This window comes from Oncorhynchus kisutch, linkage group LG11 (assembly GCF_002021735.2).
Source record: "Oncorhynchus kisutch isolate 150728-3 linkage group LG11, Okis_V2, whole genome shotgun sequence".
Lineage (NCBI taxonomy): Eukaryota > Metazoa > Chordata > Actinopteri > Salmoniformes > Salmonidae > Oncorhynchus > Oncorhynchus kisutch.
The window spans coordinates 82691169-82714705 of record NC_034184.2 but is presented as its reverse complement, the minus strand read 5'-3'; the positions used below and the strand labels follow the sequence as shown (position 1 = coordinate 82714705).

General features: G+C 44.6%; 1 protein-coding gene across 1 annotated transcript in view; it reads right to left on the bottom strand.

Annotated features, from left to right (window-relative positions):
- LOC109875786 (collagen alpha-1(XI) chain-like) overlaps positions 1–23537 on the bottom strand; it is a 241229-nt gene that overhangs the window by 112505 nt on the left and 105187 nt on the right. Inside the window, 6 exon segments of the mRNA XM_031836411.1 lie at positions 5607–5660; positions 6120–6173; positions 19327–19371; positions 19522–19575; positions 20857–20901; positions 21873–21926. Coding sequence (XP_031692271.1) covers positions 5607–5660; positions 6120–6173; positions 19327–19371; positions 19522–19575; positions 20857–20901; positions 21873–21926 — 306 coding nt within the window.

Below are 23537 nucleotides of genomic sequence, written 5' to 3'. Positions count from 1 at the left end.
ATGGGTCCAGACCCACTGTCTAGAGCCTGACTGGGAGGATGGGTCCAGACCCACTGTCTAGAGCCTGACTGGGAGGATGGGAGGATGGGTCCATACCCACTGTCTAGAGCCTGACTGGGAGGATGGGTCCATACCCACTGTCTACAGCCTGACTGGGAGGATGGGCCCATACCCACTGTCTAGAGCCTGACTAGGAGGATGGGTCCATACCCACTGTCTAGAGCCTGACTGGGAGGATGGGTCCAGACCCACTGTCTAGAGCCTGACTGTGAGGATGGGTCCAGACCCACTGTCTAGAGCCTGACTGTGAGGATGGGTCCATACCCACTGTCTAGAGCCTGACTGGGAGGATGGGTCCATACCCACTGTCTAGAGCCTGACTGGGAGGATGGGTCCAGACCCACTGTCTAGAGCCTGACTGGGAGGATGGGTCCAGACCCACTGTCTAGAGCCTGAGTGGGAGGATGGGTCCATACCCACTGTCTAGACCCTGACTGGGAGGCTGGGAGGATGGGTCCATACCCACTGTCTAGAGCCTGACTGGGAGGATGGGTCCAGACCCACTGTCTAGAGCCTGACTGTGAGGATGGGTCCAGACCCACTGTCTAGAGCCTGACTGTGAGGATGGGTCCATACCCACTGTCTAGAGCCTGACTGGGTGGATGGGTCCAGACCCACTGTCTAGAGCCTGACTGGGAGGATGGATCCAGACCCACTGTCTAGAGCCTGAGTGGGAGGAGTGGGTCCAGACCCACTGTCTAAAGCCTGACTGGGAGGATGGGTCCAGACCCACTGTCTAGAGCCTGACTGTGAGGATGGGTCCATACCACTGTCTAGAGCCTGACTGTGAGGATAGGTCCATACCCACTGTCTAGAGCCTGACTGGGAGGATGGGTCCAGACCCACTGTCTAGAGCCTGACTGGGAGGATGGGTCCAGACCCACTTTCTAGAGCCTGACTGGGAGGATGGGTCCAGACCCACTGTCTAGAGCCTGACTGGGAGGATGGGTCCAGACCCACTGTCTAGAGCCTGACTGGGAGGATGGGTCCAGACCCACTGTCTAGAGCCTGAGTGGGAGGATGTGTCCATACCCACTGTCTAAAGCCTGACTGGGTGGCTGGATCCGTGTTCACTGCATAGATTCTGACTGGGGGGGCTGGATCTGTGCCCATTGCTAGGGCCAGGATAGGTTGTGATAGGGTTTGGTAGGGTGTAGAGTAATAGGGTTGGGGATTCCCTAGATCAACGTGTGCAACAGCGTGTTCCAGTTCCTGACAATATCCAACAACTTCACACAGCCATTGAAGAGGAGTGGGACAACATTGAACAGGCCACAATCAACAGCCTGATTAACTCTGTGTTCCCAATCATTTGAAATTCATATTTAAGGGCCTAATGACTATATTTCAATTGTGATTTCCCTACATGAACTGTAACTCCATAAAATAATTTAAATCGTTGCATGTTGTGTTTATATTGTTGTTCAGTGTATTTTAAGCATCATCCAGAAAGGAGAATTACACCAAAGCATGAAAACATTAAGCAATTGTCTGAGACCTTCTAACATACAAAGAAAAGTCCATTTGAGGAAATAAAGGCTCAAATTAAGGTACACTATCGTCCAACAGTTTGCCGTCACTTAGACATTTTCTTGTTTTTGAAAGTGTTTTATTTATTTATTTTTTAAGTGTCCATTAAAATAACATCAAATTTGATCAGAAATACAGTGTAGATGTTGTTAATGTTATAAAACATAGGGTGTGGTGTGGCAGATTGTGGCCCAGGGAAGCTGAGTGGATAGATCCATGTCCACTGCCTAGGGCCTGAGAGACTGGAACATTTTATTGCAGTGATCAATTCTGCTATTACTCGCTCCCCCAGCCTGTTACCAGGTAATAAAACCCAACACCTCAGCTAATGTATCACTTGGGTGGTAGAACAACAAATTGAGAGAAACAGTTTATGATTGGGGTGCTCCTTGCTCCATGGAGCTGTTAGCAGCATTTACTGCCCTGTGAGGTGAATACAATTGAGAGCGATGAATGCAAAGCTTTGCTGCATAAACTCCAAAGGAGAACAGTGGGACATGCAGAGAGACACACTATTTATCATGTTAAAGGTAATCCTAATCGGTGTTCCATTCTGTTATTATGCTATGCTTGTTTAAAATACAGAATCAGTCTATTCAACTGTAACTTAGTTCATTTAAGGCCTGGAACATTTAAGGCCTGGCGATGGTGAGAGAAATCTGGCTGTCTGGAGCTATTTACTTGTTTTCCACAATGACCTGGGAAGCAGGGTTGGGGTCAATTCAAATTAAAGGCTGTCAATTCAGGAAGTAAACATATAATCCAATTCAGTAATTGAAAATTCAATGACTTGAAAATTCAATAAAGTAGAAGCTGTTTCTTTAAAAAGGGTTGTATATGTTTGCATTTTAAATTAAAATCACTTCCTGAATTGAATGTATTCAATTGGAATTGACCAGGCAGGGAAGAAACACTAGACCCTCTGGCTGCATTAAGACAGGCTTGTGTCTGCGTGTGTCGGGGACTCTGGGGTAGTCTAGTCTCTGAGCTCAGGATGTGTTTCGCTCTATCAGGCTCTCTCTCTCCAACATCACATGACTACATCACCCTGAAGGACCTGGCCCAGAGAGAGACAGAGAGAACCAGAGAGAGACAGAGAAAGACAGAGAGAACCAGAGAGAGACAGAGAGACAGAGAGAACCAGAGAGAGACAGAGAGAACCAGAGAGAACCAGAGAGAGACAGAGAGAACCAGAGAGAACCAGAGAGAGACAGAGAGAGACAGAGAGAACCAAAGAGAACCAGAGAGACAGAGAGAGAGAACCAGAGAGAGACAGAGAGAACCAGAGAGAGAACCAGAGAGAGACAGATAGAGAACCAGAGAGAACCAGAGAAAGACAGAGAGCAACAGAGAGACAGGGAGAACCAGAGAGAGAGAGAGAGAGAGAGAGACAGAGAGAGAGAGAGAAAGAGAATTCTGAGAGAAAGAATTCTGCAAAAAATATCCCCAGTGTACAACGTAGAACACCAAATAATGCATGCAGAGCAGAATTATGCCGATACCCACTTATTATCAAAATCCAGGAGAGAGACGTTCAATTCTACAACCACCTAATAGGAAATATTTCCCAAACCTTCCATAACAAAGCCATCACCTACAGAGAGATGAACCTGGAGAAGAGTCCCCTAAGTAAGCTGGTCCTGGGGCTCTGTTCACAAACACACCCCACAGAGCCGCAGGACAGCAGCTCAATTAGACCGAAACAAATCATGAGAAAACTAAAAATATAATTACTTGACACATTGGAAAGTATTAAAAAAATAGAGCAAACTAGAATGCTATTTGGCCCTGAACAGAGAGTACACACAGGCAGATTCACGGTGACTGACCCACTGTGACTGACCCACTGTGACTGACCCAAACTTAAGGAAAGCTTTGACTATGAACAGACTCAGTGAGCATAGCCTTGCTGTTGAGAAAGTCTGCCGTAGGCAGACATGGCTCTCAAGAGAAGACATGTTCTCACTGCTATGTGCTCACAGGTGGAAACTGAGCTGCACTTCCTAACCTCCTGTCCAATGTATGACCACATTAGAGAGACATATTTCCCTCAGATTACAAAGACCCACAAAGAATTTGAAAAACAAATCAAATTTTGATAAATCTATTGTGTGAAATATAACAGTGTGACATCACAGTAGCAAGATTTGTGACCTGTTGTCACAAGAAAAGGTCAACCAGTGAAGGACAAACACCATATTTATGTTTATTTATTTTCCCTTTTGTACTTTAACTATTTTCACATCATTACAACACTGTATATAGACATAATATGACATTTGACATTTATCTATTGTTTTGGAACTTGTGTGAGTGTAATATTTACTGTTCACTTTAAAAATATATATTTTGCTTTTGTTTATCCATTTCACTTGCTTTGGCAATGTAAACATATGTTTCCCATGCCAATAAAGCCACTTGAATTGAATTGAGAGACAGAGAGAACCAGAGAGAGACAGAGAGACAGAGAGAGAGACAACCAGAGAGAGACAGAGAGACAGAGAGAGAGAGAGATAGAGAGAACCAGAGAGAGACAGAGAAACAGAGAGAGACAGAGAGAGACAGAGAAACAGAGAGAGAGAGACAGAGACAGAGACAGAGAGAGAGATAGAGAGAGAGAGAACCAGAGAGAGACAGAGAAACAGAGAGAGAAAGAGACAGAGACAGAGAGAGAGAGAGAGAGAGAGAGACAGCGAGACAGAGAGACAGAGAGAGAGATAATTTTGAGTTTGTCTTTCTTTAATGACACATCCTCATTTCATTAAAAACTCACAACCCCTCCCTGACCTTGCCCTCTACCCCACACCACACATCACAATACCCAAAACCTCACCACTTCTACAACCGTATATCCCAAACATCTTCCCCAGATATACAGACAGCCCCCCACACACCATATCTCCTGAAACATCTCCACACGTTATCATTCTATAGAAGTCGAACTCGACCCTGAGGCGCGCAGAGACCATCCCATTAAACAACAGTAAAGGGTCTGTTATCCCCCCACCTTTGACCCTGTTCCTCCTTGTTAGCCAAATAGCCAACTTCGCCTGAGCAAACAGAAAATTCAACAACACAGAATAAATCAGCAAACATTTCTAAAAACCTGTTTTTGTCTTTGGGGTATTTTGTGTCGTGGGAAAACAATATATGTAATCCATTTTAGAATAAGGCTGTAACCTAACAACATGTGGAAAAGGTCAAGGGGTCTGAATACTTTCAGAAGGCACTGTACACAGAGAAAATAGATATGCACGTGTTGTGATGTCATTATGGGGTATTGTGATGTCATTATGGGGTATTGTGATGTCATTATGTGTATTGTGATGTCATTATGGGGTATTGAGTTTAGATAGCTGATGTCTTTTAAATAATTTAATCCATTTTAGAATAAGGCTGTAACCTAACAACATGTGGAAAAGGTCAAGGGGTCTGAATACTTTCTGAGCAACTCTACTGTATTTACTTTGTCCTGCTGTATTTTAGTCAATGCCACTCTGACGTTGCTCGTCCTAATATTTATATATTTCTTAATTCCATTCTTTTACTTTAGATGTGTGTGTATTGTTAGATACTACTGCACAGTTGGAGCTAGTAACATAAGCACTTCTCTACACCTGCAATATGTGTATGTGACCAACAAAATTGTATTTTATTTTATTTTATTTAACATTTGATTGGCTGTAGAGATTCCCATCCATGTCTGAGGCATAAACACCGCAGGTTAACCAGAGGAGAAAGTCTGTGTGTCTGCACACTAACAGTGAGCTGTCTAACACCTGAGCTGCTGGTGCTATAAAACCATGCAGACTTGAGGAGACAGATCCATCCAGGTGTGAAAAAGTTGCCTGGTCAGGAAAGGTTTTCCCACCACCGAGAGAGCAGAGTCAGTCTGCATGGTTATGTTCCACACCTGGCAGAAAGTGTCTGTCCGAGTCCACTGTCCAGGTGAGCCCAGGTGTGTGACAGCTCTAACGAGGGGGGGGGGGGGGGGGGGGCGTGACTGGAACACTCACCGTCGATCCTCTCTGACCAGGGTGGCCAGGCAGCCCGTCCTTTCCAGGTGGTCCCTATGAACCACACAGAGAACTTAGACTCTATCAACGTCTGATACGTGAAGGAGAGGAACACCTCCACTTCTAATGGTGGATTCTCATGGTATTGACAAAATGTAATCAGTTTTCTTGTTCTATTACAAATACATGGAAAATATTTCAAAATATAACTATTTTTCAACGAAAACCCGGCCGTCCTCCACAGTAATGTTCTGTTATGGAGCAAAGCGGAAACAGGGCTGACTATCGGCCAAGGTTAAGTCAAAACTATGAATCAAGCACAAATCAATAGGAGGAAATGAACGCTTGTCTTCTGGCTAGAGGATGATGAGAAACAGGGTTCTGCTTCAGTAACAGTAATGATTACAACACCCAATCAGTGAAAGAGCACAATACGTAGCCTACACTTTACAACTGCATTGCTTTCCTTCAACCTGGAAATATGACCATGACACTAGCTGAGAGGATACTTACAGGGGGGCCCTTTGGTCCTGAGAAACCGACGGGGCCCTGGGGTCCTTGAGGTCCCTGGAATAACAAGAGAGACAATCAGAGAATGGAAGCAGGGGGTGGGGTGTATTGGGGGGGCAATCGGAGTCTTAGCAATGAGATGCTCCTAATAGTAGTGTGGCAGACAATAATACGTTTTGCTAGCCTCAGAGATGATGCTGCTGCCTGATCTGGTGTGGCTGGACATGGTTGGGTGGGTGATGTTGGTTGTGGTGCGGTGTAGTATTGTGTAGTATAGTATGGTTTGGTGCAGTATGGTGTAGCATAGTACGGTGTGGTGTAGTATGGTGTAGTATAGTATGGTGTGGCGTAGTATTGTGTAGTGTAGTGTGGTGTGGTATAGTATGGTGTAGTATAGTAGGGTGTAGTATAGTATGGTGTGGTGTAGTATGGTGTAGTGTAGTATGGTGTGGTGTAGTATGGTGTAGTGTAGTATGGTGTGGTATAGTATGGTGTGGTGTAGTATAGTTGGGGGTGGTGTAGTATGGTGTGGTGTAGCATGGTGCAGTGTAGTATGGTGTGGTGTAGTATAGTATGGTGTGGTGTAGTATAGTATGGTGTAGTATGGTGTGCTGTAGTATGGTGTGGTGTAGTATGGTGTGGCGTAGTAGGGTGTGGTGTAGTAGGGTGTGGTATATTATGGTGTGGTGTAGTATATCATGATGTGGTGTAGTATGGTGTGGTGTAGTATGGTGTGGTGTAGTATAGTATGGTGTGGCGTAGTAGGGTGTGGTGTAGTATGGTATAGTATAGTAGGGTGTGGTGTAGTAGGGTGTAGTATAGTAGGGTGTAGTATAGTATGGTGTAGTATAGTAGGGTGTAATATAGTATGGTGTGGTGTAGTATGGTGTGGTGTAGTATGGTGCAGTATGGTGTGGTGTAGTATGGTGTAGTGTAGTATGGTACAGTATGGTGTAGTGTAGTATGGTGTGGTGTAGTATGGTGTAGTGTAGTATGGTGTGGTGTAGTATGGTGTAGTATGTTGCAGTATGGCGCAGTGTAGTATGGTGTGGTGTAGTATGGTGTGGTGTAGTATGGTGCAGTATAGTGTAGTGTAGTATGGTGTGGTGTAGTATGGTGTAGTGTAGTATGGTGTGGTGTAGTATGGTGTGGTGTAGTATAGTTGGGGGTGGTGTAGTATGGTGTGGTGTAGCATGGTGCAGTGTAGTATGGTGTGGTGTAGTATAGTAGGGTGCGGTGTAGTATAGTATGGTGTAGTATGGTGTGGTGTAGTATAGTATGGTGTAGTATGGTGTGCTGTAGTATGGTGTGGCGTAGTAGGGTGTGGTGTAGTAGGGTGTGGCGTAGTAGGGTGTGGTATATTATGGTGTGGTGTAGTATATTATGATGTGGTGTAGTATGGTGTGGTGTAGTATGGTGTGGTGTAGTATAGTATGGTGTGGCGTAGTAGGGTGTGGTGTATTATGGTATAGTATAGTAGGGCGTGGTGTAGTATAGTTGGGTGTGGTATAGTAGGGTGTAGTATAGTAGGGTGTAGTATAGTAGGGTGTAATATCGTATGGTGTGGTGTAGTATGGTGTGGTGTAGTATGGTGCAGTATGGTGTAGTATGGTGTAGTGTAGTATGGCACAGTATGGTGTAGTGTAGTATGGTGTGGTGTAGTATGGTGTAGTGTAGTATGGTGTGGTGTAGTATGGTGTAGTATGTTGCAGTATGGCGCAGTGTAGTATGGCGTAATATAGTATGGTGTGGTGTAGTATGGTGTGGTGTAGTATGGTGCAGTATGGTGTAGTGTAGTATGGTGTGGTGTGGTGTAGTGTAGTATGGTGTGGTGTAGTGTCGTATGGTGTGGTGCAGTATGGTGTAGTGTAGTATGGTGTGGTGCAGTATGGTGTAGTGTAGTATGGTGTGGTGTAGTATGGTGTGGTGTAGTATTATGTAGTGTAGTATTGTGTAGTGTAGTGTGGTGTGATATAGTATGGTGTAGTATAGTATGGTGTAGTATAGTATGGTGTGGTGTAGTATGCTGTGGTGTAGTATGGTGTAGTGTCGTATGGTGTGGTGTAGTATGGTGTAGTGTAGTATGGTGTGGTGTAGTATGGTGTAGTGTAGTGTGGTATAGTATGATGTGGCGTAGTATAGTTGGGGGTGGTGTAGTATGGTGTGGTGTAGCATTGTGCAGTGTAGTATGGTGTGGTGTAGTATAGTAGGGTGTGTCGTAGTAGGGTGTGGTGTAGTATGGTATAGTATAGTAGGGCGTGGTGTAGTATAGTTGGGTGTAGTATAGTAGGGTGTAGTATAGTAGGGTGTAATATAGTATGGTGTGGTGTAGTATGGTGTGGTGTAGTATGGTGCAGTGTGGTGTAGTGTAGTATGGTGTGGTGTAGTATGGTGTAGTGTAGTATGGTACAGTATGGTGTAGTGTAGTATGGTGTGGTGTAGTATGGTGTAGTGTAGTATGGTGTAGTATGTTGCAGTATGGCGCAGTGTAGTATGGTGTAATATAGTATGGTGTGGTGTAGTATGGTGTGGTGTAGTATGGTGCAGTATGGTGTAGTGTAGTATGGTGTGGTGTAGTATGGTGTAGTGTAGTATGGTGTGGTGTAGTGTCGTATGGTGTGGTGCAGTATGGCGTAGTGTAGTATGGTGTGGTGCAGTATGGTGTAGTGTAGTATGGTGTGGTGTAGTATGGTGTGGTGTAGTATTGTGTAGTGTAGTATTGTGTAGTGTAGTGTGGTGTGATATAGTATGGTGTAGTATAGTATGGTGTAGTATAGTATGGTGTGGTGTAGTATGTTGTGGTGTAGTATGGTGTAGTGTAGTATGGTGTGGTGTAGTATGGTGTAGTATAGTATGGTGTGGTGTAGTATGTTGTGGTGTAGTATGGTGTAGTGTAGTATGGTGTGGTGTAGTATGGTGTAGTGTAGTATGGTGTGGTGTAGTATGGTGTAGTGTAGTGTGGTGTGGTGTAGTATGGTGTGGTGTAGTATAGTTGGGGGTGGTGTAGTATGGTGTGGTGTAGCATGGTGCAGTGTAGTATGGTGTGGTGTAGTATAGTAGGGTGTGGTGTAGTATAGTATGGTGTAGTATGGTGTGGTGTAGTATAGTATGGTGTAGTATGGTGTGCTGTAGTATGGTGTGGCGTAGTAGGGTGTGGTGTAGTAGGGTGTGGAGTAGTATGGTGTGGTGTAGTATGGTGTGGTGTAGTATAGTATGGTGTGGCGTAGTAGGGTGTGGTGTATTATGGTATAGTATAGTAGGGCGTGGTGTAGTATAGTTGGGTGTGGTATAGTAGGGTGTAGTATAGTAGGGTGTAGTATAGTAGGGTGTAATATAGTATGGTGTGGTGTAGTATGGTGTGGTGTAGTATGGTGCAGTATGGTGTAGTGTAGTATGGTACAGTATGGTTTCTGTACAGCACTTTGAGATATCAGCTGATGTACGAAGGGCTATATAAATAAATTTGATTTGATTTTGGTGTAGTGTAGTATGGTGTGGTGTAGTATGGTGTAGTGTAGTATGGTGTGGTGTAGTATGGTGTAGTATGTTGCAGTATGGCGCAGTGTAGTATGGTGTAATATAGTATGGTGTGGTGTAGTATGGTGTGGTGTAGTATGGTGCAGTATGGTGTAGTGTAGTATGGTGTGGTGTGGTGTAGTGTAGTATGGTGTGGTGTAGTGTCGTATGGTGTGGTGCAGTATGGTGTAGTGTAGTATGGTGTGGTGCAGTATGGTGTAGTGTAGTATGGTGTGGTGTAGTATGGTGTGGTGTAGTATTGTGTAGTGTAGTGTGGTGTGATATAGTATGGTGTAGTATAGTATGGCGTAGTATAGTATGGTGTGGTGTAGTATGCTGTGGTGTAGTATGGTGTAGTGTAGTATGGTGTGGTGTAGTATGGTGTAGTGTAGTATGGTGTGGTGTAGTATGGTGTAGTGTAGTGTGGTATAGTATGGTGTAGTGTAGTATGGTGTGGTGTAGTATGGTGTAGTATGTTGCAGTATGGCGCAGTGTAGTATGGTGTAATATAGTATGGTGTGGTGTAGTATGGTGTGGTGTAGTATGGTGCAGTATGGTGTAGTGTAGTATGGTGTGGTGTAGTATGGTGTAGTGTAGTATGGTGTGGTGTAGTGTCGTATGGTGTGGTGCAGTATGGCGTAGTGTAGTATGGTGTGGTGCAGTATGGTGTAGTGTAGTATGGTGTGGTGTAGTATGGTGTGGTGTAGTATTGTGTAGTGTAGTATTGTGTAGTGTAGTGTGGTGTGATATAGTATGGTGTAGTATAGTATGGTGTAGTATAGTATGGTGTGGTGTAGTATGTTGTGGTGTAGTATGGTGTAGTGTAGTATGGTGTGGTGTAGTATGGTGTAGTGTAGTATGGTGTGGTGTAGTATGGTGTAGTGTAGTGTGGTATAGTATGGTGTGGCGTAGTATAGTTGGGGGTGGTGTAGTATGGTGTGGTGTAGCATGGTGCAGTGTAGTATGGTGTGGTGTAGTATAGTAGGGTGTGATGTAGTATAGTATGGTGTAGTAGGGTGTGGCATAGAATGGTGTAGTATGGTGTGGTGTAGTATATTATGATGTGGTGTAGTATGGTGTGGTGTAGTTCGGTGTGGCGTAGTAGGGTGTGGTATATTATGGTGTGGTGTAGTATATTATGATGTGGTGTAGTATGGTGTGGTGTAGTATGGTGTGGTGTAGTATAGTATGGTGTGGCGTAGTATGGTATAGTATAGTAGGGTGTGGTGTAGTATAGTTGGGTGTAGTATAGTAGGGTGTAGTATAGTATGGTGTAGTATAGTAGGGTGTAATATGGTATGGTGTGGTGTAGTATGGTGCAGTATGGTGTAGTGTAGTATGGTGTGGTGTAGTATGGTGTAGTGTAGTATGGTGTGGTGTAGTATGGTGTGGTGTAGTATGGTGTAGTATAGTATGGTGTAGTGTAGTATGGTGTAGTGTAGTATGGTGTAGTGTAGTATGGTGTGGTGTAGTATGGGGTGGTGTAGTAGGGTGTGGTGTAGTAGGGTGTAGTGTAGTAGGGTGTGGTGTAGTATGGTGTGGTGTAGTAGGGGTGGTGGTGTAGTAGGGTGTAGTGTAGTAGGGTGTAGTGTGGTATGAGGTAGTGTAGTATGGTGTGGTGAATTATTGTGTGCTGTTGTATGATGTAGTATGGTGTGGTGTAGTATGTTGTAGTGTAGTATGGTGTAGCGTAGTGTGGTGTAGTATGGTGCAGTATGGTGTAGTATGGTGTGGTGTAGTATGGTGCAGTATGGTGTAGTGTAGTATGGTGTGGTGTAGTATGGTGTAGTGTAGTATGGTACAGTATGGTGTAGTGTAGTATGGTGTGGTGTAGTATGGTGTAGTGTAGTATGGTGTAGTATGGCGCAGTGTAGTATGGTGTGGTGTAGTATGGTGTAGTGTAGTATGTTGTGGTGTAGTATGGTGTAATATAGTATGGTGTGGTGTAGTATGGTGTAGTGTAGTATGGTGTAGTATGGTGTGGTGTAGTATGGTGTGGTGTAGTATGGTGTGGTGTAGTAGGGTGTAGTGTAGTAGGGTGTGGTATAGTAGGGTGTGGTATAGTATAGTTGGGTGTAGTATAGTATGGTGTGGTGCAGTATGGTGTGGTGTAGTATGGTGCAGTGTAGTATGGTGTAGTATGGTGTGGTGTAGTGTAGTATGGTGTGGTGTAGTATAGTCTGGTGTAGTGTAGTATGGTGTAGTGTAGTAGGGTGTGGTGTGGTATGGTGTGGTGTAGTAGGGTGTAGTGTAGTATGGTGTGGTGAAGTATAGTATGGTGTAGTGTAGTATGGCGTGGTGAAGTATAGTATGGTGTAGTGTAGTATGGCGTAGTGTAGTATGGTGTAGTGTAGTATGGTGTGGTGTAGTATGGTGTGGTGTAGTAGGGTGTAGTGTAGTAGGGTGTGGTGTAGTATGGTGTGGTGTAGTATGGTATGGTGTAGTATAGTTGGGGGTGGTGTAGTATGGTGTGGTGTAGCATGGTGCAGTGTAGTATGGTGTGGTGTATTATAGTAGGGTGTGGTGTAGTATAGTATGGTGTAGTATGGTGTGGTGTAGTATAGTATGGTGTAGTATGGTGTGCTGTAGTATGGTGTGGTGTAGTATGGTGTGGCGTAGTAGGGTGTGGTGTAGTAGGGTGTAGTATAGTAGGGTGTAGTATAGTATGGTGCAGTATAGTAGGGTGTAATATAGTATGGTGTGGTGTAGTATGGTGTGGTGTAGTATGGTGCAGTATGGTGTAGTGTAGTATGGTGTGGTGTAGTATGGTGTAGTGTAGTATGGTACAGTATGGTGTGGTGTAGTATGGTGTGGTGTAGTATGGTGTAGTGTAGTATGGTGTGGTGCAGTGTGGTGTGGTGTAGTATTGTGTAGTGTAGTATTGTGTAGTGTAGTGTAGTGTGGTATAGTATGGTGTAGTATAGTATGGTGTAGTATAGTATGGTGTGGTGTAGTATGTTGTGGTGTAGTATGGTGTAGTGTAGTATGGTGTGGTGTAGTATGGTGTAGTGTAGTATGGTGTGGTATAGTATGGTGTGGCGTAGTATAGTTGGGGGTGGTGTAGTATGGTGTGGTGTAGCATGGCGCAGTGTAGTATGGTGTGGTGTAGTATAGTAGGGTGTGGTGTAGTATAGTAGGGTGTAGTATGGTGTGGTGTAGTAGGGCGTGGCGTAGTATGGTGTAGTGAGAGGAGAGAGATGGGGGGAGAGAGGAGAGAGAGAGAGGAGAGAGAGAGAGGAGATAGAGAGAGAGAGGAGAGAGAGAGAGGGGGGGGGGAGAGAGAGGAGAGAGAGATATAAAGGAGAGAGAGAGGAGAGAGAGAGAGAGGAGAGAGAGGGGGAGAGAGGGGGGGAGATAGGAGAGAGATGGGGGAGAGAGGAGAGAGAGAGAGAAAGGAGAGAGAGGGGGAGAGAGGAGAGAGAGAGAGAAAGGAGAGAGAGAGGAGAGAGAGAGAGAGGGGGGGAGAGAAAAGGAGAGAGAGAGGGGGGAGAGAGAAGAGAGGAAAGAGATAGAGAGAGAGAGAGAGTGAGAGAGAGAGAGAGAAGAGACCGAAAGAGGCAGAGAGAGAGAGAGAGAGAGGCAGAGGGAGAGAGAGAAATTGGCATATTAGCATATTGCCCAATATTTGGAACCAATGACTGATCACCCCAAAAGTGGAGACAAAATTGACCCAAAATAACTACTGTGGGATATGCGTCAACAGCAACCTTGGGAAAATCCTCTGCAGTGTGGTGAAGTATAGTATGGTGTAGTGTAGTATGGCGTAGTGTAGTATGGTGTAGTGTAGTATGGTGTGGTGTAGTATGGTGTGGTGTAGTATGGTGTGGTGTAGTAGGGTGTAGTGTAGTAGGGTGTAGTGTAGTATAGTGCAGTGTAGTATGGTGTGATTAAGTATTGTGTGGTGTAGTATGGTGTAGTATGGTGTAGTGTAGTATGTTGTAGTGTAGTATGGTGTAGTGTAGTGTGGTGTAGTATGGTGCAGTATGGTGTAGTATGGTGTGGTGTAGTATGGCGTGGTGTAGTGTGATGTAGTATGGTGTGGTGTAGTATGGTGTAGTGTAGTATGGTGTGGTGTAGTGTAGTATGGTGTATTGTGGTGCAGTATGGTGCAGTATGGTGTAGTATGGTGTGGTGTAGTATGATGTAGTGTAGCATGGTGTGGTGTAGTATAGTAGGCTGTGGTGTAGTAGGATGTGGTGTAGTAGGCTGTGGTGTAGTAGGGTGTATTGTAGTAGTGTGTGGTGTAGTATGGTCTGGTGTAGTAGGCTGTGGTGTAGTATGGTGTGGTGTAGTGTCGTATGGTGTGGTGCAGTATGGTGTAGTGTAGTATTGTGTGGTGCAGTATGGTGTAGTGTAGTATGGTGTGGTGTAGTATGGTGTGGTGTAGTATGGTGTAGTGTAGTTATGGTGTGGTGCAGTATTGTGTAGTGTAGTATGGTGTGGTGTAGTATGGTGTAGTATAGTATGGTGTAGTGTAGTATGGTGTAGTGTAGTATGGTGTAGTGTAGTATGGTGTGGTGTAGTAGGGTGTGGTGTAGTAGGGTGTAGTGTAGTATGGCGTAGTGTAGTATGGTGTGGTGAAGTATTGTGTGCTGTAGTATGGTGTAGTATGGTGTGGTGTAGTATGTTGTAGTGTAGTATGGTGTAGCGTAGTGTGGTGTAGTATGGTGCAGTATGGTGTAGTATGGTGTGGTGTAGTATGGTGTGGTGTAGTATGGTGTGGTGTAGTAGGGTGTGGCGTAGTAGGGTGTGGTATATTATGGTGTGGTGTAGTATGGTGTAGTGTAGTATGGTGTGGTGTAGTATGGTGTAGTATGGTGCAGTATGGCGCAGTGTAGTATGGTGTAGTGTAGTATGGTATGGTGTAGTATGGTGTAGTGTAGTATGGTGTGGTGTAGTATGGTGTAGTATGGTGCAGTATGGCACAGTGTAGTATGGTGTAGTGTAGTATGTTGTAGTGTAGTATGGTGTAATATAGTATGGTGTGGTGTAGTATGGTGTGGTGTAGTATGGTGCAGTATGGTGTAGTGTAGTATGGTGTGGTGTAGTATGGTGTAGTGTAGTATGGTGTGGTGTAGTGTCGTATGGTGTGGTGCAGTATGGTGTGGTGCAGTATGGTGTAGTATGGTGTGGTGTAGTATGGTGTGGTGTAGTATGGTGTAGTGTAGTATGGTGTGGTGTAGTATTGTGTAGTGTAGTATGGTGTGGTTTAGTATGGTGTAGTATAGTATGGTGTACTGTAGTATGGTGTAGTGTAGTATGGTGTAGTGTAGTATGGTGTGGTGTAGAATGGGGTGGTGTAGTAGGGTGTGGTGTAGTAGGGTGTAGTGTAGTAGGGTGTAGTGTAGTATGGTGTAGTGTAGTATGGTGTGGTGAAGTATTGTGTGCTGTAGTATGGTGTAGTATGGTGTGGTGTAGTATGTTGTAGTGTAGTATGGTGCAGCGTAGTGTGGTGTAGTATGGTGCAGTATGGTGTAGTATGGTGTGGTGTAGTATGGTGCAGTATGGTGTAGTGTAGTATGGTGTAGTGTAGTATGGTACAGTATGGTGTAGTGTAGTATGGTGTGGTGTAGTATGGTGTAGTATGGTGTGGTGTAGTATGGTGTAGTGTAGTATGTTGTGGTGTAGTATGGTGTAATATAGTATGGTGTGGTGTAGTATGGTGTGGTGTAGTATGGTGCAGTATGGTGTAGTGTAGTATGGTGTGGTGTAGTATGGTGTAGTGTAGTATGGTGTGGTGTAGTATGGTGTGGTGTAGTGTCGTATGGTGTGGTGCAGTATGGTGTAGTGTAGTATTGTGTGGTGCAGTATGGTGTAGTGTAGTATGGTGTGGCGTAGTATGGTGTGGTGTAGTATGGTGTGGTGTAGTGTAGTATGGTGTGGTGTAGTATTGTGTAGTGTAGTATGGTGTAGTATAGTATGGTGTAGTGCAGTATGGTGTAGTGTAGTATGGTGTAGTATGGTGTGGTGTAGTAGGGTGTGGTGTAGTAGGGTGTAGTGTAGTAGTGTGTAGTGTAGTATGGTGTAGTGTAGTATGGTGTGGTGAAGTATTGTGTGCTGTAGTATGGTGTAGTATGGTGTGGTGTAGTATGTTGTAGTGTAGTATGGTGTAGCGTAGTGTGGTGTAGTATGGTGCAGTATGGTGTAGTATGGTGTGGTGTAGTATGGTGTGGTGTAGTAGGGTGTGGCGTAGTAGGGTGTGGTATATTATGGTGTGGTGTAGTATAGTATGATGTGGTGTAGTATGGTGTGGTATATTATGGTGTGGTGTAGTATAGTTGGGTGTGGTATAGTAGGGTGTAGTATAGTATGGTGTAGTATAGTAGGGTGTAATATAGTACGGTGTAGTGTAGTAGGCTGTGGTGTAGTATGGTGTGGTATATTATGGTGTGGTGTAGTATAGTTGGGTGTGGTATAGTAGGGTGTAGTATAGTAGGGCGTAGTATAGTATGGTGTAGTATAGTAGGGTGTAATATAGTATGGTGTAGTGTAGTAGGCTGCGGTATAGTGTGGTGCGGTGTAGTATGGTGCAGTGTAGTATGGTGTAATGTAGTATGGTGTAGTGTAGTACGGTGTGGTGAAGTACAGTGTGGTGTAGTGTAGTATGGTGTAGTGTAGTATGGCGTAGTGTAGTATGGTGTAGTATGGTGTGGTGTAGTATGGTGTGGTGTAGTATGGTGTGGTGTAGTAGGGTGTAGTGTAGTAGGGTGTGGTATAGTAGGGTGTGGTATAGTATAGTCGGGTGTAGTATAGTATGGTGTGTTGCAGTATGGTGTGGTGTAGTATGGTGCAGTGTAGTATGGTGTAGTGTAGTATGGTGTGGTGTAGTGTAGTATGGTGTGGTGTAGTATAGTCTGGTGTAGTGTAGTATGGTGTAGTGTAGTAGGGTGTGGTGTGGTATGGTGTGGTGTAGTAGGGTGTAGTGTAGTATGGTGTAGTGTAGTGTAGTATGGTGTGGTGAAGTATAGTATGGTGTAGTGTAGTATGGCGTGGTGAAGTATAGTATGGTGTAGTGTAGTATGGCGTAGTGTAGTATGGTGTAGTGTAGTATGGTGTGGTGTAGTATGGTGTGGTGTAGTATGGTGTGGTGTAGTAGGGTGTAGTGTAGTAGGGTGTGGTGTAGTATGGTGTGGTGTAGTATGGTATGGTGTAGTATAGTTGGGGGTGGTGTAGTATGGTGTGGTGTAGCATGGTGCAGTGTAGTATGGTGTGGTGTAGTATAGTAGGGTGTGGTGTAGTATAGTATGGTGTAGTATGGTGTGGTGTAGTATAGTATGGTGTAGTATGGTGTGCTGTAGTATGGTGTGGTGTAGTATGGTGTGGCGTAGTAGGGTGTGGTGTAGTATGGTGTGGTGTAGTATGGTATGGTGTAGTATAGTTGGGGGTGGTGTAGTATGGTGTGGTGTAGCATGGTGCAGTGTAGTATGGTGTGGTGTAGTATAGTAGGGTGTGGTGTAGTATAGTATGGTGTAGTATGGTGTGGTGTAGTATAGTATGGTGTAGTAGGTTGAGCTGTAGTATGGTGTGGCGTAGTAGGGTGTGGTGTAGTAGGGTGTGGTGTAGTAGGGTGTAGTATAGTAGGGTGTAGTATAGTATGGTGCAGTATAGTAGGGTGTAATATAGTATGGTGTGGTGTAGTATGGTGTGGTGTAGTATGGTGTGGTGTAGTATGGTGCAGTATGGTGTAGTGTAGTATGGTGTGGTGTAGTATGGTGTAGTGTAGTATGGTACAGTATGGTGTGGTGTAGTATGGTGTAGTGTAGTATGGTGTGGTGTAGTATGGTGTAGTGTAGTATGGTGTGGTGCAGTGTGGTGTGGTGTAGTATTGTGTAGTGTAGTATTGTGTAGTGTAGTGTAGTGTGGTATAGTATGGTGTAGTATAGTATGGTGTAGTATAGTATCGTGTGGTGTAGTATGTTGTGGTGTAGTATGGTGTAGTGTAGTATGGTGTGGTGTAGTATGGTGTAGTGTAGTATGGTGTGGTATAGTATGGTGTGGCGTAGTATAGTTGGGGGTGGTGTATTATGGTGTGGTGTAGCATGGCGCAGTGTAGTATGGTGTGGTGTAGTATAGTAGGGTGTGGTGTAGTATAGTAGGGTGTAGTATGGTGTGGTGTAGTAGGGTGTGGCGTAGTATGGTGTAGTGAGAGGAGAGAGATGGGGGGAGAGAGGAGAGAGAGAGAGGAGAGAGAGAGAGGAGATAGAGAGAGAGAGGAGAGAGAGAGAGAGGGGGGGGGGGAGAGAGGAGAGAGAGATAGAAAGGAGAGAGAGGAGAGAGAGAGAGGAGAGAGAGGGGGGAGATAGGAGAGAGATGGGGGAGAGAGGAGAGAGAGAGAGAAAGGAGAGAGAGAGGAGAGAGAGAGAGAGGAGAGATTGAGAGGGGGGAGAGAAAAGGAGAGAGAGAGGGGGGAGAGAGAAGAGAGGAAAGAGATAGAGAGAGAGAGAGAGAGAGAGTGAGAGAGAGAGAGAGAAGAGACCGAAAGAGGCAGAGAGAGAGAGAGAGAGAGGCAGAGGGAGAGAGAGAAATTGGCATATTAGCATATTGCCCAATATTAGGAACCAATGACTGATCACCCCAAAAGTGGAGACAAAATTGACCCAAAATAACTACTGTGGGATATGCGTCAACAGCAACCTTGGGAAAATCCTCTGCAGTGTGGTGAAGTATAGTATGGTGTAGTGTAGTATGGCGTAGTGTAGTATGGTGTAGTGTAGTATGGTGTGGTGTAGTATGGTGTGGTGTAGTATGGCGTAGTGTAGTATGGTGTAGTGTAGTATGGTGTGGTGTAGTATGGTGTGGTGTAGTATGGTGTGGTGTAGTAGGGTGTAGTGTAGTAGGGTGTAGTGTAGTAGGGTGTAGTGTAGTATGGTGTGATTAAGTATTGTGTGGTGTAGTATGGTGTAGTATGGTGTAGTGTAGTATGTTGTGGTGTAGTATGGTGTAGTGTAGTGTGGTGCAGTATGGTGTAGTATAGTGTGGTGTAGTATGTAGTATGGCGTGGTGTAGTGTAGTGTGATGTAGTATGGTGTGGTGTAGTATGGTGTAGTGTAGTATGGTGTAGTATGGTGTGGTGTAGTGTAGTATGGTGTATTGTGGTGCAGTATGGTGCAGTATGGTGCAGTATGGTGTAGTATGGTGTGGTGTAGTATGATGTAGTGTAGCATGGTGTGGTGTAGTATAGTAGGCTGTGGTGTAGTAGGATGTGGTGTAGTAGGCTGTGGTGTAGTAGGGTGTATTGTAGTAGTGTGTGGTGTAGTATGGTCTGGTGTAGTAGGCTGTGGTGTAGTAGGGTGTAGTATAGTAGGCCGTGGTGTAGTGTGGTGTAGTAGGGTGTATTGTAGTAGGGTGTGGTGTAGTTTGGTCTGGTGTAGTAGGGTGTAGTACAGTAGGGTGTAGTGTAGTAGGCTGTGGTGTAGTAGGCTGTGGTGTAGTAGGATGTGGTGTAGTAGGGTGTAGTATAGTATGCTATGGTGTAGGATGGTGTGGTGTAGTAGGGTATAGTATAGTATTTTGTGATGTAGTATGGTGTAGTGTCGTGTAGCTTCCTTGCTTCCATTGGTGAACACCACTTGTCCAGGTCAACCCTACCACTATGTCAGACAGGCAGTCAGAACTATTTCATTATTGATGGGTCAGCCCCCTACCCTGGACCATAATCCACCCCCCCTTGGAAGCAGTGCCTTATGGGACTTACTCTCTCGCCAGGCGGGCCAGGTGGCCCATCGTTGCCCGCGGTGCCCTGCAAAACACAACAAGACAGGAAATCAGCATCAGATGTTCTACTGTTTCCCAAGTGGACACTGTAATAAATGACACATCGTTTACATGGATATTAACCAGTTATACACTGTAGCTATTACCATCTCTTTGAGATGGAGAGTGTAGTTACCTTAGGGCCTGGCTTGCCTGTTGAACCTCTAGCACCCCGACCACCTCGTGGACCCTGTGAGACAGGGGAGGACAAAGCTCAGAATACACACTGACATGAGATCAGGTAAGACTTCATTCAATACTGAATGTGAGGTAGGAGGACTGTGAGGTAGGAGGACTGTGAGGTAGGAGAACTGTGAGGTAGGAGGACTGTGAGGTAGGAGAACTGTGAGGTAGGAGAACTGTGAGGTAGGATAACTGTGAGGTAGGAGGACTGTGAGGTAGGAGAACTGTGAGGTAGGAGAACTGTGAGGTAGGAGGCTGTGAGGTAGGAGAACTGTGAGGTAGGAGGACTGTGGTAGGAGGACTGTGAGGTAGGAGAACTGTGAGGTAGGAGGACTGTGAGGTAGGAGGACTGTGAGGTAGGAGAACTGTGAGGTAGGAGGACTGTGAGGTAGGAGAACTGTGAGGTAGGAGGACTGTGAGGTAGAAGGACTGTGAGGTAGGAGAACTGTGAGGTAGGAGGACTGTGAGGTAGGAGGACTGTGGGGTAGGAGGACTGTGAGGCAGGAGACCTGTGAGGTAGGAGGACTGTGAGGTAGAAGAACTGTGAGGTAGGAGAACTGTGAGGTAGGATAACTGTGAGGTAGGAGAACTGTGAGGTAGAAGAACTGTGAGGTAGGAGGACTGTGAGGTAGGAGGACTGTAAGGTAGGAGAACTGTGAGGTAGGAGGACTGTGAGGTAGGAGAACTGTGAGGTAGGAGGACTGTGAGGTAGGAGGACTGTGAGGTAGGAGAACTGTGGTAGGAGGACTGTGAGGTAGGACTGTGAGGTAGGAGGACTGTGAAGTAGAGGAACTGTAAGGTAGGAGGACTGTGAGGTAGGAGGACTGTGAGGTAGGAGGACTGTGGGGTAGGAGGACTGTGAGGTAGGATGACTGTGATATAGGAGGACTGTGAGGTAGGAGAACTTTGAGGTAGGAGGACTGTGAGGTAGGAGGACTGTGAGGTAGGAGGACTGTGAGGTAGGAGAACTGTGAGGTAGGAGGACTGTGAGGTAGGAGGACTGTGAGGTAGGAGAACTGTGGTAGGAGGACTGTGAGGTAGGACTGTGAGGTAGGAGGACTGTGAAGTAGAGGAACTGTAAGGTAGGAGGACTGTGAGGTAGGAGGACTGTGAGGTAGAAGGACTGTGGGGTAGGAGGACTGTGAGGTAGGATGACTGTGATATAGGAGGACTGTGAGGTAGGAGAACTTTGAGGTAGGAGGACTGTGAGGTAGGAGGACTGTGAGGTAGGAGGACTGTGGGGTAGGAGGACTGTGAGGTAGGAAGACTGTGAGGTAGGAGGACATACCGTTGGACCTCTTTGTCCCCTTGGACCGGTTTTGCCCGCCACGCCCTTTGGAAGAACAGACAAGTGTAAGACATTACATTTAATTCAGAAACCTCAAGATCAATTCAGCCTAAACGTTCTCAGTAAGTTGTTCTCAAAGCGACTGTCCAGGTCTGTGCTAAAACACTCGAGGTGAGTGTGACTTTCTTTCTGTTGAAGATTGGAAAGGAAAGCATCGAAAACATACAATAGTTTCACCATCTCTTTCACAATGATTCTCGGAGGTTGTATTTTGTGCAAAGTCATCAATCAAATGCTTTTACAACAGGAATAAACTACCTTGTGTTATAATACAGTGCTTTTACAACAGGAATAAACGATGTTGTGTTATAATACAGTGCTTTTACAACAGGAATAAACTACGTTGTGTTATAATACAGTGCTTTTACAACAGGAATAAACTACGTTGTGTTATAATACAGTGTTTTTCCAACAGGAATATACTACGTTGTGTTATAATACAGTGCTTTTCCAACAGGAATAAACTACGTTGTGTTATAATACAGTGCTTTTCCAACAGGAATAAACTACGTTGTGTTATAATACAGTGCTTTTACAACAGGAATAAACTACGTTGTGTTATAATACAGTGCTTTTACAACAGGAATAAACTACGTTGTGTTATAATACAGTGCTTTTACAACAGGAATAAACTACGTTGTGTTATAATACAGTGCTTTTACAACAGGAATAAACTACGTTGTGTTATAATACAGTGCTTTTACAACAGGAATAAACTACGTTGTGTTATAATACAGTGCTTTTACAACAGGAATAAACTACGTTGTGTTATAATACAGTGCTTTTACAACAGGAATAAACTACGTTGTGTTATAATACAGTGCTTTTACAACAGGAGTAAACTACGTTGTGTTATAATACATTGCTTTTACAACAGGAATAAACTACGTTGTGTTATAATACAGTGTGATCGCCATACAAAAACAGAAACAGGGATGGGACTATTTATTTTTTACCCTGGCTCCTTTCTCTCCGTTGGCCCCTGGGAAGCCTGGGAAGCCGCTGGAACCCTGGAGATCAACGAGAACAAAATGGCGGGTCGGGAATCAGTATATCCATGTCATGAGGAATTATTTATTATTTTATTTTTTGCTTTCATTTGTTGTTGTTGTTGTTGTTGTTGTTGACTGTCAACCTCTATTAGTATATAGGAGACACAGAGAGCTCCGTCATATGATGAGTCTGTACCCAGCCTGCACCGTGCCATGGACAGACAACACAGACAACAGAACACTCCTCGGCTGAACGGTGACGAGCTCATGAGATCACCATCAGAATAAAACGATATGAATGTGGTACAAAATGTAGTTTATACGATAAGGAAATTAAACACAAACACGTACACACACACACACACACACACACACTCTCTCCCTTTGTTTGTAAGGACTTCAAATATCATGATGTCTTTGTAAACAGTCTTTTGAGATAACATATCACATGAGTAAATGGAACATGGAACAGATGCCAAACAACATTAAAATGAAAACCACTGATTTGGGCAAACACGTAAACACACACACACACACACACACACACACACACACACACACACACACACACACACACACACACACACACGTAAACACACACACACACACAGTTCAATGAAGACATTCTGCTTTCTAATTATGGCTCTTTGTTGCGAAGGCCGAGACCGAGATTCAAAACTAGCTTACCCGTATACTTTCAGTCCTGGTGTTCACGAAAGCATTCAAACATGAAATCAATTCAGCGTTTTATTTTCCCATCTCAAAGCTTCAGGTATAGTATTTTCTAAGCCTGAATTCACAGAGTCATGTGATGGAAATAGATAGGGCCAAACACCAGTTTGAAAGATTACAAATGTCTCACTATGAAACTGACATCATTCTAAACCCAAAGGCTGTGCTTTCAGACACCCATGACAACACTTCCATAGTTCACTTTCTAAAAAAAAATCGAACTTCTGATAGCTCTCAGGCGTAAATGAGTATGTATTAGACGGAATGCCACATAATCTTCCAGCATAATGTTTGTAATCTTTTAATCCATATTGCCAGTGGTTTGCTGAACAGCATATTGCTGGATGTAATGTAGTAGGGCATGTATATCCTGTTAGGGGATGTGATATGATGCTAATTACCAAATCTACCTGTCTGTGTTTGACTGGAGATGATCGTAATTCTCAGTGTGCACCATCTAGGTCTCTGAGGACACAATATGACTTGTTGGTTTCTGGGTGTAAGAAGAATGAAGACTGACAGGCACTATCAACAGTACCTCCATATTGGATCATTGGTATCTATTGAAACACTGGTCATCCAATGGGACAACCCTGATGAAAAATCCCGGAATGTTCTTCAAGGAACAACCATGTCTGTCCTGACATCAGGAAACTCCTTCCTACACTCTTAAAAAAAAAAGGTGCTACCTAGAACCTAAAAGGGTTCTTCGGCTGTTCCTATTGGAGAACCCTTTGAAAAACTATGATTGGTTCCAGGTAGAACCCCTTTGAGTTCCATGTAGAGTCCTTTACACAAAGGGTTCTACATGGAACCCAAAAGGGTTTCTTCCTTGAACCAAAAAATAGCTATCCTATGGGGACAGAGTTTAGGCTTTCTAAGAGTTTAGGCGTTTGG